The 18,142-nt window shown below is 36.0% G+C and overlaps 1 protein-coding gene across 10 annotated transcripts in view; it reads left to right on the top strand.

Moving 5' to 3' along the window:
• TRPC1 (transient receptor potential cation channel subfamily C member 1) overlaps positions 1–13,354 on the top strand; it is a 66,303-nt gene extending 52,949 nt beyond the window's left edge. For all 10 annotated transcript variants that reach the window (XM_019438580.2, XM_019438566.2, XM_053903753.1 and 7 more), the window contains 4 exons: positions 7,631–7,806; positions 9,469–9,670; positions 10,244–10,438; positions 11,426–13,354. In XM_019438580.2, the coding sequence (XP_019294125.1) occupies positions 7,631–7,806; positions 9,469–9,670; positions 10,244–10,438; positions 11,426–11,653 (801 nt within the window). In that variant the 3' untranslated portion in view covers positions 11,654–13,354. The remainder of the gene's footprint in view (positions 1–7,630; positions 7,807–9,468; positions 9,671–10,243; positions 10,439–11,425) is intronic.
• Positions 13,355–18,142: the final 4,788 nt, after the last annotated feature.

Here is an 18,142-nt window from a genome sequence, read left to right as displayed (position 1 = left end):
TTTTGTTCATCATAAGTAAGGAACTCAATTGAAAGGGAGTAATCCAGTTATGAATGTAAACCTAGAAGTAAAATGCAAAAAAATATTGACAATAAGTTAATTACTTTAGCAAAAGAGCAACTTTATTCCTTTATATATATAACCTGTTATGTCAGATAATGTTTTTATGTGATTACTGTGATTATCTGCATTAACATATTTTCCTTCCAAATATTTGCAGAAGTTGACAGACTTTTATTTTAACTGGTTATATAACCTGTGGTAGGGGTACAGATTACTCCCTTGGTTAGAGTGACCATATTTTATCATCCAAATGGAGACACTTTGGGGAATGAAAGGAATGTTATTTATTACTAACTTGGGAAAACAAGTGGAAACTGGGACTGTCCTAGGCAAATCAAGGTCACAGGAATATCATATAGTGGAATATATAAAATGGTTCTATATTCAGCAGTGGTTGAATCCTCTATTTTAGTACTTGACATTTTTATGATTATGCTCATTAAATTTGTAACTTATGTCGTAGGTAGACTCTGGAAGGTGGCTTTCTACATCTGGCCCTACTTACTTTGTAGCCATCTGTCGCTAAACTCATCTCTGTCCCTTACTGAAGCACTTCTCCATCTGGGCCAAGACCAGTCAGTAATCTCACACATGTCCCATGCTATCCCAATTCCATGACATTGTTTATGTTATTACCCTGTTTAGAATGTCCCACCCACTCCTCTACTTGTCAAAATTTTATTTGTTCATTCAGTAAACAGTTTTTGAGTGCCTGGTAAGTACTAGACACTGAAAATACTAAAATGAGTAAGCTCTGGGGCACCTAGCTGGCTCAGTCAGAAGACCATGCAACTCTTTGATCTTGGGATCATGGATTCAGTGTTGGGTATAGAGATTACTTTAAGTAAGTAAGTAAATAAATCTGAAAAAAAAATTAATATGCTCCAATATCTCCTTAAAGAACTCAAGTACACTGAGGGTGACAAGCAAGCATGACATTTACAGTGGTAATTGCTGTCATAGGCACAGCTCATAGAAAGGGCACTCACTTCAGTTTAAGGCACTTACCAGGAGAGATGACACTGGAATTAAGCCTTGAAAGATGAGTAGAATGGAGGCGGGTTAGGCATTCCAGGGAGAGGGAACATATGCCAGTGTTAGAGCTCCTGCCTCTGGAAAATCCATTCCTATGCTCTTGCTCCCCTGCTAATGAATAACTCCATCCAGTGAACTTGGTACTTTGAACCTCCAATGAGCACTTCCTAAAGCTTGTCTTAATTGTAAGACAATTAAAATTTAGCTTGTCTTAAATTATAGACGGTGTTGTCTCTACTAAATTAAAAATTCCTTGAGGATAGGGACTGTATCTTTATTTTTTCATCTGCACTTTACTTACTGCCTTGCCATAGTAGTCACTTACTGTTTGATAAATTAAATGGTCTTGGGTAAAGACAAGTGCTGATTGGTGTGTGAGAAGAATAAAGCTGTTGGGCTATATCTACTACCTGTTACTGGAGCTGCTTATTCAAAACAATAACAACCACCACATTTGTTTAACATTTCATGTGGGCCAGGCACTGTGCTAAGTGTTTTCGCTTTATTTCATCCTCATCACAACCCTTGTTATTTTTATTTCCATTTTACAAATGGGGGATCTAAGGCTTAGAGAGGTTAAGTAGTTCACAGAACTAGAAAGAAGTAGTCAAGAGCTGAACCTGAGTCTGTCTGAATCCACAGACCAACCTGCTCTTCAAAGTTAGTTCTTCTGCTTTTATAAAAGAAGGATGCTAGCTAATATGCTTCAGCAAATGTAAGAGTCATGATTGGACATAAATCAGTAATGTTACACATTTTAACAAAAAAAGACGTAAAGATAGAATCTAAAAATAAATTGGTAATTATAATAATAACTGTTAACATATGGGCCCTTACCATGGATACTATTCTAAGATCTTTATTTACATTTATTACCTCATTTAATACTCACAGTTGTTCTAAGAGTCAGACTCTTTTATTTCCATTTTACAGAGGAAGAAACTGAGGCATAGAGATATTAAGTAACTTGCACAAGGTCACACAGCTGGTAAGTAGCCAAACTGGGATTCTAACCCAGTGGTTTGGCTCCAGAGCTAAAGATCTTCACCAGTCTGCTAACTTGCCTCTCTGTTTTCATTGCTACAGAGTAATATGATTCCCTCGTTAACTTTTATTGTACAATACTTCTTTGGGCAGGCTTTAATAATTTACAGATCTTAAAAATTCTTCCTGATTTATCCACATGTTTCAAATGAATTAAGCACTTGTAGTTGTGTCATTAGACAGAAAGAACAAGACAGAACCAACCAACTGGGTTCAAATTTTGCTCTGTAACTTACTGTTACTGTTACTCATCTCTGTGAGTCTCAGGTTCTGTGTCATTGTTGTGAGGATTAAATGGGTCAGTATATATAAGATGCATCTCGTAGCAGGTTTCCTGACACATGATGAACTTTACATAAATCATTAGAGCCATTTCTTCATTTCCTTTATAGTTAGTGGAGTTAACTGTCGCAAATCTGAAAAATAATACAAAGAAACTTGGAAAATAAGTGTAGCATCTGACAAACGCATACTTTATTCATAGTGAATCATTTGGCTTTACTGGATAATTAATAGATTTAATTTAGTGTTCTGTATCACATAAATGGCATATTGTTGTCATTTGCAGTGAGTAAAGGGTGATTTCATTTCAAAGTGCCTTGCATTTTAGGGTATACTGGGGATGGACATTTTTCTTTGGAAGCATAAATGTTACACTTAGAGGGAAACTTAGAGGTCATTAGTCTAGGAGTTCCCAGGTTGGTGAGGCTCAGAATCACTAGGGTTGCACATAAAATCTGTATATCTAAGTCCTGCCCTCAGAGATGCTGATTAAATAGATTGGCATAAAATCTGGCCAAGTTTTAATAGCATGTAGATGAGTGAGTTTGATGTAGCATATGACCATCCCTTTTATAGGTCAGGAAACTATGGCCCAGCTCACACAATGTTAGAAAAAAAGACTTGGTGTAAAATGTTAATAGTTACATCTTTTTTGGATATTTATTCATGTATTAATTCAATAAGCTCATTACATGAGAATGAAATCCTTAATTGCACACAGCCCCCAATTTTTTAAATATAATTTATTGTCAAATTGGCTTACATACAACACCTAGTGCTCATCCCAACGAGTGCCTTCATCAATGCCCATCACCCACTTCCCCTTTCCCCCACCCTCCCATCAACCCTCAGTTTGTTCTCTGTATTTAAGAGTCTCTTATGGTTTGCCTCCCTCCCTCCCTATTTGTAACTATTTCCCCCCCTTTCCTTCCCCCATGGTTTTCTGTTAAGTTGCTCAAGATCCACATCTGAGTGAAAACATATGATAACCTGTCTTTCTCTGACTGACTTATTTCACTTAGCATAATACCCTCCAGTTTCATCCATGTTGCTGCAAATGGCATGATTTCATTCTTTCTCATTGCCAGGTAGTATTCCATTGTATATATAAACCACATCTTCTTTTTCCATTTGTCAGTTGATAGACATTTAGGCTCTTTCCATAATTTGGCTATTGTTGAAAGCACTGCTGTAAACTTTGGGGTACATGTGCCCCTATGAATCAGCACTCCTGTATCCCTTGGATAAATTCCTAGTAGTGCAATTGCTGGATCTTAGGGTAGTTCTGTTTTTAATTTTTTGAGGAACGTCCGCACTGTTTTCCAGAGTGGCACAGCCCCAAATTTTTAATGGGAGAGCTAAGATAAAAATCACAAAGTGATGTTTCAGAAAAGCTCTTGCAAGGAGTTAGAAGCAAGAATTGAATTCTACCTCTGCCATCTATTCTGTTACCCTGAGCAAGTCACAATCTCTTTGAGCTTCAGTTTGTCACTTGGAAAAAGAGAGATAATACTAGCCTTTCTGATCCTACAGGATAAGTAAAAATACATGATACCTCTTGGAAAATGGTAGAGAGTTATAAGGCATATAAAAAGTAGCTATGTGTTCAACATTTTAACTAATATGCTGGGCTTTGAAGCTTATTGATATGGTGCTGCTCTTACAGCCTGCTAGAAGAGACAAACGTAAATATTGGTATAAAGTGAAAAATATGATTTTAGAGATTATGGACAAAGTACTTTGGAGCATAACTGAGGGGGTGCTTGGAGAGAATCTGGACAGCTTCTTAGAAAAGGTGACATTTGATCTGGGCCTTGAAGGGATAAAAAGCTTTCCTGGCAAAGAACAAAGTTACATGTACAGAAACATGGAGTCATAAAAGCATGGCGTGCTTAGAGAAGACAGGATGTCTTTCGTATTTGGACAGTGGGTGGCAGTTGGGAAGATGAGGCTGAAAAAAATAGACTGGGCTGGACTCTGAAGGCCTCTGTGCCAGGAATTTGAATATTATCATACATGCAAAGGAGGTTTTGAGTATGAATGGCTTGATCAGATAGAATTTTTAGACAGGTAATTATGGTTTTTTCTGGAGGAAGATTTGGAAGGAGAATGACTAGAAGTTGTCATTATTATTGCTTCATTTTTTCAGCAAGTTTTATAATTTAACACATGATATGAACCCTAACGATACCAGCCTTCACCCTATCAGATATTTGGCATGTTTTTGCTGTTCTACACAGTGCTCCGTATGTAGGGTCTTTGCCTCTTTTAAATTATCTCCTAAGGATAAATCTCCAGTAGGGGCGCCTGAGTGGCTCAGTGGATTAAGTGTCTGACTTCAGCTCAGGTCATGATCTCACGTTTGTGGGTTTGAGCCCCACGTCAGTCTCTGAGCCCTGTACCGGGCTCTGTGCTGACAGCTCAGAGCCTAGATCCTATTTCGGATTCTGTGTTTCCCTCTCTCTCTGCCCTTCCCCCACTCCCGCTCTGTCTCCGTCTCTCTCTCTCTCTCTCTCTCTCTCTCTCTCTCTCTCTCTCTCTCAAAAATAAACATTAAAAATGATTTCTTTCCAAGGTACTTCGGTATAAAGCTATCATTGATTAAGAAGGAAATGTATTTCTTCTCTTTCTCACACATGTAAAACTTGCTGAGTTTAAAAGCTCCCTATTTCTTCTCTCAAAATTTTGCAGTGGGAAGTGAGGAAAGCACAAGACTTCAAAAGGTACTACATGGCCTAGTCAAATGTGCAAGCCATGCATATTGGACCTCTTCACTGTTGCAGAGTCCAGTTTACCAGGCTGTGGTGTGCCTAAAAAATTTTAGCACCCCTCTTTTACTTAATTGGCTGGCTCACTTTAGTGGGTTAGAGAGGTTTGGCCACTTGCTCAATGTCATTACCATTTTGTATCAGTGGTAAGTGGCATATTTTATTTTGGTAGGTTTGAGGCAGTTAGACATTTTATTTGAAGCTGGATTTAATTAACTGTGTAAAATTGATCTGGTAAGTTTTGAGGAAGGGTTATTTTTAAACCCTATTTTTTGTATCTTATAAGTATAAATGCAAAAAAAAAAAAAAAGAAAGAAAGAAATGCATACAGTAAAGAAAATTCAAAGGAAGAAAGTCTGCCTTCCAACCCCAAGTCCTACCTTCCATATTTAAGCACTATTAAACAGTCTCTTGTGTAAACTTCCAGAAATGTACTGTGCGTATTAAATCCTATCTATACGAAATATATATCTGATTTATACTTTAAAGAAATAGAAATGGGATCTGTTATAATACTGTTCTATACCCAGCTTTTTTGACTTAATATTTTATAGACATTTTTCTACACCAGCACATATAGATGTACTTCATTCTTTTTAACAACATTTAAGATGTTCTAATTTTTTTGTGACCTCTAACAGTGCTGCAGTGAAAATCCATGTATGTACGTGCATTTTGCATATTTCCTATCTATTGGCTAAATGCCAAGGGATAGAATTGTTGGGTCAAAAGGATAATGTCAAATTATTCTCCAAATTTGTATGCTAATTTAAATACCAAGAATTTATGAAAAGTACCTATCACCCAGATTTTGAAAGAGTATTGGAGGACAATGAAATTAGGCTTGAATAAAGCTCCCAGACATACTACATGTGACTGCATTACAAAAGATACCCATGTTAATTAGACCTATTCATTTGGTTTGCACACATATTTTCTTATAATTGACCTAAAATGAAAGAAAATTGACCACCTTGGCAAAAAAAGATTAGGGCAGTCCTAGAGGAGGAAATGCTATCTTTGGAGAATTGGTTTAGAATTTGTCACAAAAAGCAAATTAAATACTTTGTCATATGATTTTATAGTTGTAAACTTTAAGAAGCCATAAAAAATATAAGCGTTTATTTCCCTTTAGGCTTGAGCAAGGAATTTTCCTTCTATGCCTTGCAAATTAGGCCTTTTCTTAAATCTCCATGTCTCAGCCTCTTACTTCTTCCCAGCAGTGTCCTCTGCAGACCTGGTCCAGATTCAAGAAATGTGCCATCCAACATGCAAAGTGCTGGCATGATTAGGATGGCTTTTTTTTTTTTTTAATCTTTATTTTTGAGAGAGAGAGAGAGAGAGACAGTGTGAGCAGGCGAGGGGCAGAGAAAGAGGGAGACACAGAATCTGAAGCAGGCTCCAGGTTCTGAGCTGTCAGCACAGAGCCGGACATGGGGTTAGAACCCATGAATTGCGAGATCATGACCTGAGCTGAAGTCAGATGCTTAACCAACTGAACCACCCAGACAACCTTTTTTTTTTTTTTAATTTTTTTTTTTTTAACGTTTATTTATTTTTGAGATAGAGAGAGAGACAGAGCAGGAACGGGGGAGGAGCAGAGAGAGAGGGAGACAACAGAATCGGAAGCAGGCTCCAGGCTCTGAGCCATCAGCCCAGAGCCCGACGTGGGGCTCGAACTCACGGACTGCGAGATCGCGAGATCGTGACCTGAGATGAAGTCGGACGCTCAACGGACTGAGCCACCCAGGCGCCCCTATTCCTTGCAAATTAGGCCTTTTCTTAAATCTCCGTGTCTCAGCCTCTTACTTCTTCCCAGCAGTGTCCTCTGCAGACCTGGTCCAGATTCAAGAAATGTGCCATCCAACACTCAAAGTGCTGGCATGATTAGGATGGCTTTTTTTTTTTTTAATGTTTATTTATTTTTGAGAGAGAGAGAGAGAGAGAGACAGTGTGAGCAGGCGAGGGGCAGAGGGAGAGGGAGACACAGAATCTGAAGCAGGCTCCAGGTTCTGAGCTGTCAGCACAGAGCCGGACATGGGGCTAGAACCCATGAATTGCGAGATCATGACCTGAGCTGAAGTCAGATGCTTAACCAACTGAACCACCCAGGCAGCCTTTTTTTTTTTTCTTTTTTTTTAAAGTAGGCTTCACACCTAGTACAAAGCCCAGCGTGGGCTTGAACTCACACCCCTGACAACAAGACCTGAGCTGAGATCAAGAGTTGGTAGCTTAACCAACTGAGCCACACAGGTGCCCCTAGAATGGCTTTTTGTTTGTCAGTGAGACTTTTGATGTTTTAAAAGTATGGAACTGTCTTAACCAGATGGAATAAAAGGAATCATATGTTTGTTTTACTTTTATTGCCTGGTCATTTAATACTTAATATTTTGTTTTCCTGATAATTTTAATGAACACCTATATAATATATTCCACAGATTTCAATGGGACAGATGTTACAAGATTTTGGAAAATTTCTTGGGATGTTCCTTCTTGTTTTGTTTTCTTTCACAATTGGACTGACACAACTGTATGATAAAGGCTATACCCCAAAAGAACAGAAGGACTGTGTGGGCATCTTCTGTGAACAGCAAAGTAATGATACCTTCCATTCGTGAGTGTCTTTTTAAATTTTTAGTAAATATATTTCTCTCTATTGTATTACACATGAATTAGTACCTATAGAAATAGAACTTCAAATTTTCTTTAAGACATTCCTTTTTAATAAATACTTAGTTTTTCATTAATCATGTTGTAGTTTTCTTTACACAAATAGAATCTTAAGCAATTAACAGGCCCACGATATTACATTGTTTCCCCTGCTGCTTGTCTTAACAGAGGAGTTCTTGGCATTTTGTACACTGTTAGGATTTGGGGCAGGACAGTTTTCTGTCAGTCCTGCGTATTGAAAGATGTCTCTGCTCTTCACATATTTTTTTAATAAAATTTTTTTTAACATTTATTTATTTTTGAGAGACAGAGCATGAGCAGGGGAGGGGCAAAGAGTGAGGGAAACACAGCATCTGCAGCAGGCTCCAGGCTCTGAGCTGTCAGCACAGAGCCCAACTCAGGGCTCGAAATCCCGAATTGTGAGATCATGACCTGAACCGAAGTTGGATGCTTAACCGACTGAGCCACCCAGGCACCCCATACTTTTCACATATTAAATGTCAGCAACTGTCCATTATTGTTACAGGTAAAACCATCTCTCATATTTTCAACACTTCAGTAGGAGGTCAATAGAATTGAGAATCATTAGAGCTTCATAAACAATTTTTTTCTCTAATTTACTGTATCCTAAGAACTTAAACAACCAGTTGTGAGGCAGACAAAATACCTCCCCTCATTTTTAAGTAACATAATGGAGAAGGGGTGTGGAATTAGGTATTTGTTGTGTTTGTTATGTACCAACTATTCTTTAGATACTTGGATGTCATCTTATTTAAGATTAAATGAATAATAAGTATTTATTTAACACCTTCTATATAACAGACACTGTTCAAAGTACTGAGTGAATGAAGTACCAGTGAGCAAAACTGCCTCATAGAGTTTATATTACAGTGAGGTGATATAGTCAATAAAAAGAGAAATAAAATATATATTACACAATAAAAAGGACCAAAGAGACAAAGCTTGGCCAGGCTTCTCCCTATGTGTTAGAGGTTGCAATTTTAAATAGACTAGGGAAGGCCTCGCAAGAGATGACATTCAGGTAAAGATACTAAGTTGATGAAGGATCAAGCCATGAAGAAGATAGTTGGAGGAAGAGCATTCACCGATCCAAGAAATGGCAAAGGCAAATGCCCTGGGATGGGAGTGTGGCTGGCTGTTCAAGGAAAAACCAGGAGGCCAGTGTGGATAGAATGTAGTGAATGAGGGCAAGTTGTAAGAGATGGGGTCCAAAAGGTAATGAGGATCATGTAGAATGTTGTTGATCTGTGATCTTTGTAAGGACTTTGGGCTATTGAGATTGAGAGCCATTTGAAGTTTTTAAGCAGAGGAGTGGCAACATCTAATTAGGCACAAACAGGATCTTAGAGGCTGCTTTGTTGATAATAGAAAAGCAGTAGGAGGTTAAACAAAATAATTTATCCTTTTAAGTGTATTTCTTTGTTTAAGACATATGTAAACTGTTGGGTTCAATCTCATTCATTTTAAAATGTATTCTTGGATTATCAATGTTTTACTTATGGAATGTTAATATGAATGAGTTCTTCATTTTTGCTAATTAAGTGCTTTAATTTTCTTTTAAACAGAAATGTAATTGTCTTTACAGGTTCATTGGCACTTGCTTTGCTTTGTTCTGGTATATTTTCTCCTTAGCACATGTGGCAATCTTTGTCACAAGATTTAGTTATGGAGAAGAATTGCAGTCCTTTGTTGGAGCTGTTATTGTTGGGACATACAATGTCGTGGTTGTGATCGTGCTTACCAAGCTGCTGGTGGCAATGCTTCATAAAAGCTTTCAGTTGATAGCAGTAAGTATTCATTCTTGTAAAAACTTTATATTCTTTCAGATCATACCAAATGTATGTAGTAGATAAGGCAGCCAAAGATTATAAGAAATAAGAATTAGTATTATTTTAAAATTAAATACAGATTAAAAAAAACTTTTTAACGTTTTTATTTATTTTTGAGAGAGAGAGAGAGAGAGTGCACAAGTGAGGGAAGGTTAGAGAGAGAGGGAGACACAGAATCTGAAGCAGGCTCTAAGCTCTGAGCTGTCAGCACAGAGCCTGACACATGGCTCGAACTCCTGAATCGCGAGATCATGACCTGAGCTGAAGTTGGATGCTTAACCAACTGAGCCACTCAGGCGCCCCTAAATATAGATTTTTTAAATGTAAGTAATGTATATTAACTACAACTCTTGAACCAAATTTTTACCTACAAGCCGTGTAAACATTTGGACATCAAACATTTGGACCATGTAAAATGATATCCCCCCCCCCCCCATCTCTCTCTCCTTTGCCCTTCCCTACCCCGTGTGTGGTGTGTGTGTGTGTGTGTGTGTTCACATTCTGTGTTGCTTTTTCATTTGGCTCTTACAGAATCATGAAGACAAGGAATGGAAGTTTGCTCGAGCAAAGTTGTGGCTTAGCTACTTTGATGACAAATGTACGTTACCCCCACCTTTCAATATCATTCCTTCACCAAAGACTATTTGCTATATGATTAGTAGCCTCAGTAAGTGGATTTGCTCTCATACATCAAAAGGCAAGGTTAAACGGCAAAACAGTTTAAAGGTAAGATATTAAAATTGCAACTTGGAAATTTTAACAATTCCTAATCACTGATGTTTCCTAGAGTGTAAATATGCAGGCTCCTTAAGGCCTGGGACTGTCTGATTTTTTTTTTACTCATATATCCCTAATGCATGGCATAGTATCTAACATAAAGTAAGGATTCAATATGTGAGAGAGAGAGCTATGATTTTTTTTTTTTTTTGATGAAATCTTGTCTCAAGTTTTAAAACATGGGAAATATTTAGAATGCCAACTCTGTCAGCATAGATAAAGATTGACTACTGGAGCCATCTCATTTTTCTAGTTTTTCTTGAAAGTTATTCATTACATGAATAATTCAGTTCATGTTGCTATAAACCAGAGGTTGGCAAACTTTTCTTTAAAGGGCCTATTAGTAAATATTTTGGACTTAGCAGACTGAGACAAAATCAAAAATACTTTATGACTATAATAAGTAATATAACAAGAAAGAACACAAATTTCCACAAAATTTTTATTGGTGAAATTTAAAATGTAACCTTAATTGAGTAATAATTTAATAATTTTTTGTAATACAGATCTAATGAAAAGAATGGAATTCCATTTTGGGGGGGAATAACATTTTGTTTAATTGGGTCTCAATATCAGTATTCCCTATCATCAAATTAATTATAAATATTCATCTGTAAAAAACCACTCTTTGCTCACAGGCCATTAAAAAATAGGAAACAGGACGTACTTGTCCTGTGGGTTGTAGTTTGCTAATCCTTCCTATAAATTGAGGATTCCTAAGAATATTTTTAAATCCAGAGAAGCATATAGGTGAATGAATAAAACAAATAGGCAGGCTGTATCTGTTTTAAACAAGTGATGAATATTATTTTGTAACACATAGTCCCAAAAATATAGCCCAATAAAACATGTGTTTGTATCTGTGAAAAATCTTAAAAATTCACCTCATTTAAATATTGTTTATAAAATTGTATCATATAATTGTTTGTTTTGAAGGAATGGAGAAATTTGAAACAAAAGAGAGATGAAAACTACCAAAAAGTGATGTGCTGCCTAGTGCATCGTTACTTGACATCCATGAGACAGAAGATGCAAAGTACAGATCAGGCAACCGTGGAAAATCTAAATGAACTACGCCAAGATCTTTCAAAATTCCGAAATGAAATAAGGGATTTACTTGGCTTTCGGACTTCTAAATATGCTATGTTTTACCCAAGAAATTAACCATTTTCTAAACCATGTAGAGAATAATTTTCAGTAATAAATCTGAAAGATTGGATTTGCATAATTTGCAATTAAATCAGTTAGATATATATTGAGTTAAAATGAAGAATTATGTAAAAGCCATTCTTTAAAATATTTATAGCATAAATATATTATGTAAAATATGTATATAGGATTAGTTTTTTAAAACCCTCTATTAGTAGCTTTTTTGCAGGTGCAAAACAGATTAAGTAGATAGATTTTGTTGGCATGCTGCTTGGTTTTCTTACTTGAACAGTGCTTTAAATTTTTTTCTTTTTATGTTTAAGAAGGGCAGTTATAATTGTGCACATTGCCAGAAGGTTTTGTAAAGTGAAGATCAGCAAATGTGGGCTGGTCTCCATCCATAGGATACACTTGAAATATAGTTAAGTCATGGTTTTTAAAATCTCTGTTTTAGGAGTTCACATTAGTTCAGTATTTATTGTTTAGGAGTATAGTTTAATCTAAAATAATAGTCTATTTTTTTTTTATTTTGTTATAATCTTAAGTAACAAAGAAAAACCTCTAATGGATATTTGAATCTGTTTATGTCTCTATAAATTTTAAGTCACTTCACAGTTTTTGTTATTGTAATGTATTTACTTTTACATGGTTGTATTCACTTTATATTTTTTGGTTTTTTTCACTTAATAATATTTTATATATACATTTCCATGTATTGGTATAGTCTGTATATTTAAATTTTTATGGAATTATATAGTTTTTGAAAGATATAGTCAGTAGACTTTTCATTTTATAGAAATAGAGTATTTGAATATGTTTATAGGTTTGCACAGGTATTTCACTAAGGTTAGGCATTTGGTGGCTTTTAATTTTTCTTTATCATAATAGTGCTACAGTCTTTTTCATTTTTCAGTTTGGAGTGACTGTTCATAGTTATAAAGCTAACCCAAAATAAGGATTTAGAAGATACTTTATCATATGTGGTCACAGCGTGTTTTGTTTTTGTAAATTGGAAGACCCTTTAATGCGAGGATTTATTTATATTTGGACTAAGGTTCTTGAACTAATCTCCCAAAGTATTTTCCACAGAATTTAACATAGCTTCTATAAAAGTGACTTCTTGCTTATTTGTGGATCACTCTTACTGCTTAAGATAAAAAGCCTTGATTTTTTTAAATTGGAGAATAAGATATGTAGTAAAAATTTTTTTCCTGCGTTCATGTGAGGGATGTAGTTAAAAAAGTTTCACAGGCTATTGCTTGTATTTTCTTGCAGCATTTCCAGTTAAGAGGTTATTAGGTATATAATTATCTTCTTAACTGAATTTCAGATGGTGTTAAGGCCACAGGGTGCAGGTAACCCTAGGTCTGTAAGCCCCACTGGTCCGGGGGGTCATTGTCTAAATATATTAGTATTATGCTTCATCTTGCTTTTTACTTTTTATTTTTTAATTTCCACGTTGTAAGTGTTCCCTCTTTGGGGCAAATTCTTATAAAAATGTTTATTGTAAAGTTATATATTTTGTCTACAATGGGATTATGCACTTCCCAGTTGGGATTTTACATCAGGATTTTTAGTCATTCTAAAAAATACCTAATTATTAAATCAAAATATTTATAGAGTGCCTACTGTATGCATGAATTACTTATAAGGTATATTTTGGATGACAGCATATTGTAAGAAAAAAGGTAAATAAAACTTGACATTAGATTATAAGTTGGTGGGATCTGTTTATTGTATTATCATATACTTTTATACTTTTGTGTTGAAATATAATTCACATAGCATAAAATTCACTCTTTGAAAGTGTACAATTCAGTGTATTTTTTTTTTTTTAAATCATGGTTAGAAAGATCTAAAATGTAAAACATCAACATCAGACCCCTCTGTGCCCCTTTCCACCTCCAGTGGCAAACATATTGAACTCTTTTAGCTATTTCTTGTATTTATAAATACCATGTTTTGAAATAATATGTTCACACAAAGACCTGTGTCTGTGAACATTTATAGCAACTTTATTCATGATCCTAAACTAGATCGCTGAAAACAGCCAAATGTCCATCAGCTGGTGAATGGATAAACAAGGTGTACATCCGTATGGTAGGTATTTATTTACTCGGTAATACAAAAGAATTGTATCAGAGTTCAGTCAGAGAAGCAGAACTACTAGGATATTTGCAGGCATACATGTATACATGTTTGTATAGTGAGTTGTTTACAGGGATTTGCTGTTACACGTTGGAGTTGGTTAAACAGTCTCTGTGAGTCTATTGTTTGCATCTAATACTAGAGTTAAAATTCACATGGTAGGCAGTTGACACTGAGACCTGTGTCACTTCTTACTGTCTCCAACTTTGACGATGTGTGTATCCTGTGTGAAAAGTTGCCTTTTGCCAGGTTGCTAAACACACACCTGGCCCAGGAGTCCAAGAAGCTGAAGGAGGATCCAAGGAAAGGTAAAACAATGTAGGTCAGACTGTTGTCCCACCCCAAAAGTTGAGCCAGCAGGTAAGTTACCCCATGTTCAAGCTACAAAAGTGCCTGCATAAGAAATGAGATCACTGCTGCTTCACTTCTGCCCTTCAAATTTCACTTTAAAATGTGTCTTGTGGGGCACCTGGATGACTCAGTTGGTTAAGCCTCTGACTCTTGATTTTTGCTCAGGTCATTATTTCACAGTTTGTGAAATTGAGCCCTGTGTTGGGCTCTGTGCTGATAGCACAGAGCCTGCTTGGAATTCATTCTCTCTCTCTCTCTCTCTCTCTCTCTCTCTCTCTCTCTCTCCCCTCTCCCTCTCTCCACCCCCCTTCTCTCTACCGCCCCCCCTCCCCCCCTCCAATAAACTTAAAACAAAAACAAACAGTGTGCCTTGTGGTTTACCCTAAGGATATGTAAGAAAGAAAATTCTGGGAAACAAATTAGCCTAGCCAAGTTAATACAGGGACAAACTACCGATCTATGCAATAACATATGTCTTTTTTTTTTTTTAATGGTTGCTTATTTTTGAGAAAGAGACACACACAGAGTGTGAGTGGGGGAGGAGCAGAGAGAGAGGGAGACACAGAATCCAAAGCAGGCTCCAGGCTCTGAGCTGTTAGCACAGAGCCTGACATGGGGCTCAAACTCAAGAACTGAGATCATGGCCTGAGCCAAAGTCAGGCGCTTAACCAACAAAGCCACCCAAGCCCCCCCATAGATGAGTCTTAGAAGTATTATGCTAAGTGATGAAAAGGCTACATACAGTATGATTCCATTTACATGACATTCTAGAAAAAAAAAGCTATGGAAACCCAAATCAGACCATTGGTTATTAAGATCTAGTGGGAGAAGACTGATTGCATAATCAAATGGTACATTCAAAAAGGGTGAATTTTAATGAATACAAATTATGCTTCATTAACCTGAAAAAAATACATAAGCCTAAACTTACTAAAACAAAAAAATAACAGTAGACCTAAATCATTATTAGTCCAAAGAAAACAGTGCTTATGCAAGTTAGTAGCCCATCATTAACACAACACAGTGGGGTGAAATATAGTAATAAATGCCAAGGTAAATTATTTTGTACTATTTTTTCAAAATAATTTTGGCTATTCTAGCTTTCTTCCTCTGTCGTAAATTTTGGAATTGGTCTATCAAGTTCTACCAAAAAAAGGGGGTTTTTATTAGAATTGCATTAACCTTGAAATTTTTGTTTTCCTCAGAAAATACATTTATAAAATCCAAATAGGCTGAGATTATAGGTCATGAGGAGTAAACCAATTGGGCCTAATTATTCAGAATTACATTAAGAAAATATTAATGGTGGGGCGCCTGACTGGCTCAGTTAGTGAAGGGTCCGACTCTTGATTTTGGCTCAGGTCATGATCTCATGACTCATGAGATCAAGCCCCGCATCGGGCTCTTTGCTGATAGCAGGGAACCTGCTTGTGATTCTCTCTCTCCCTCTATCTCTGTGCCTCCCCTGATCATGCACACACATACTCTTTCTCAAAATAAACAAAAAAACTTACAGCCACATAAATGACAGGTAAGCTCCATTTTCTTCATGCTGCATTCTAGGGTGTATCTGTCTGTCTCTTCATTAGAAAAGATATTTAATCCATCCTTCAATTTTAGGCAAATTATTCTTGTTGAAAGATATTAAAATTATCAAGTGCTATGTGAAAAGAATTTTAAGGAGCTGACTCAGTAGCTCATCCAGAAATTTAATTTTGTGAGGTTGTTTTAATATTCTAAATTTTAAATATTTTAAACTCATCCCCTCCCCTTAATATTTCAGTGGAAATAGCAAAGAGTCACTGTATTTTCTATAATGGTCATTTTAATACAGAGGATTTCCTTTTTCTAAGTTATAAAACTAGACAGAAGCAGCTCTCGTATTCTCTATATCCTCAGCTTAAGTACTTTGTTGATGGTGAATGGCACAAATTTGTTGAATGAAAATTTAGCTTGATCTGCTTGTGTAATATCCTAGACACTTACCTAACAGTTGTGTGTTCTAGAACTTATTTCAGCAAATTGGGTTGGAAGAAGACTTAGATCACCTACTTCAATCTTCTCATTTTATAGGTGAGAAAATCGCTATTTTAAGTAATTTGTCTAAGACTGATTCATGACTGACCTGAGATCCTGAGCTCAATTTATTGTTTGTGTAAGATATATCCCAAAGCTTTACTTTTTTGATTTATTTCTCATTGTAAGTTCATCTTGGTCACAGAGTGGAATTTAAGATGTCTTAAAAGGCCTTGCTTTTCTAAATGAATAGTTTATTAAAGACTTAATTTATGACCAAGGACAGAAACAGACCAATGAGATGAGGAAGAATTAGGAGGGAAAAGAAGGACTGTGAGGTAATAAGCATATATAGAAAATCAGGAGTCAGTCCACCCAAAACATAAACCAAGGCATGGAGGGACCAAGGGTTTAGAATGGAGAAACTGAATGATTTTATTTCTGTGCAATTTTATACCCTGATCAATTTGGTTATTCAAGGATCTAGAAACAATTTAAAATCTGTAAGGGATCTCAGGATCCAATTCAACTTTTTCATTTTACAGATAAGGAAACAGAAAGTTCTCCCACTGATACACTGTGAAGGAGAATACAAGTCTTTGTCTGCCTTGTCCAGGAAGCTCTTAACTGCATTATGTCACTGTTAATATTAATTTCTTATAAATTGATCAGCTTTATGAAATCTTTAAGTTTGTAAATGTTCTTAATATATTTCTGTTCTCAAAAACTTCATCTCACTGTTTAAATGTAACCTAATCTTGGGGCACCTGGGTGGCTCAGTCAATTAAACATCTGACTTTGGCTTAGGTCATAATCTTGTGGTTCATGGGTTCAAGTCCCACGTCGGGCTCTGTGCTGACAGTTGGCAGCTCAGAGCCTGGAGCCTGCTTCAGATTCTGTGTCTCCCTCTCTGTGCCCGCACTTGCATTCTGTCTTTCAAAAATAAATAAGCATTAATTTTTTTTTAATGTAACCTAATCTTAGTATCAGAATATCCCTCAAGCAAAATATAACATTTCAAAATTATAATCAAATTTTAGCCTTTTTAAACCTAATTGTTGGCTTTGTTTTTTAGAGGAAGAAATAAATTACAAAAACAAAGAAGTCCAGTTTTTAAATTTTTTTAAATTGAAGAACAGTTGACTCACAATGTTACATTAGTTTTCTGGTGTACAATAGAGTGATTCAACAAGTTTATACATTATGCTATGCTCACCACAAGTGTGGTTACCATCTATCCCCATACAACACTGTTACAGTACCATTGATTATATTCCCTATGCTGTACCTTTCATCCCCATGACTTAAACGTTAGAACATTAAATAACAACTTTAAAATTCTTCAGAACAAATCTCTATGTATGTCCCAGAGCTACTCTGTCTGAATATCCAATTCTATACATCCATGCACGCTCTCACACTTGTACATCCTATGTTAAAAAGAGGCTGTTTGTGTATGAATAATGACCCTCACATATTTAATTCAAGATGCTTAATTATAAAAGATTTTTAAAAATTCAATGTTTTGTCTTTGGGTTAGGGGTTATGTACACATCTAAGGAACAGACTTGTGAAACTATCAATTCTAATCACCCGCAGGGTTTTGGGGGTTTTCTATTTGAATTATATTTGCATTATAAAAGTCTTACTTCTTCCTGTCCAATATCATTTATTTCTTTTTCTTTCCTAACTACATTGGCTAGGCTCACCAGTAGAAATGTTGACTTCAGGCATTTTTGTCTTATCACTGATATTAAAATGCTTTCAATATGTCACCATTTGCTGGAGGTTTTCTCATCAGCATAAGGAAGCTCTTCTGTTTTTAGTTTCCTCAATGTTTATTTTGTCTTGAATAAATATTGAATTATATCAAATGCTTTTCTGCGTTAAGTCAAATGATTTTTCTCCTTTAATATATTGCAAGTAAGTCTAAGAAACCTTCCCTCCCCGTTAAGAGTTGACCTGTGTTTGGGGTGCCTGGGCGGCTCA

The sequence above is a fragment of the Panthera pardus genome, unplaced genomic scaffold (genome assembly GCF_024362965.1).
Source record: "Panthera pardus isolate Hobbes unplaced genomic scaffold, ASM2436296v1 HiC_scaffold_16, whole genome shotgun sequence".
NCBI lineage: Eukaryota > Metazoa > Chordata > Mammalia > Carnivora > Felidae > Panthera > Panthera pardus.
This window is presented reverse-complemented; position numbering and strand designations above follow the sequence as displayed.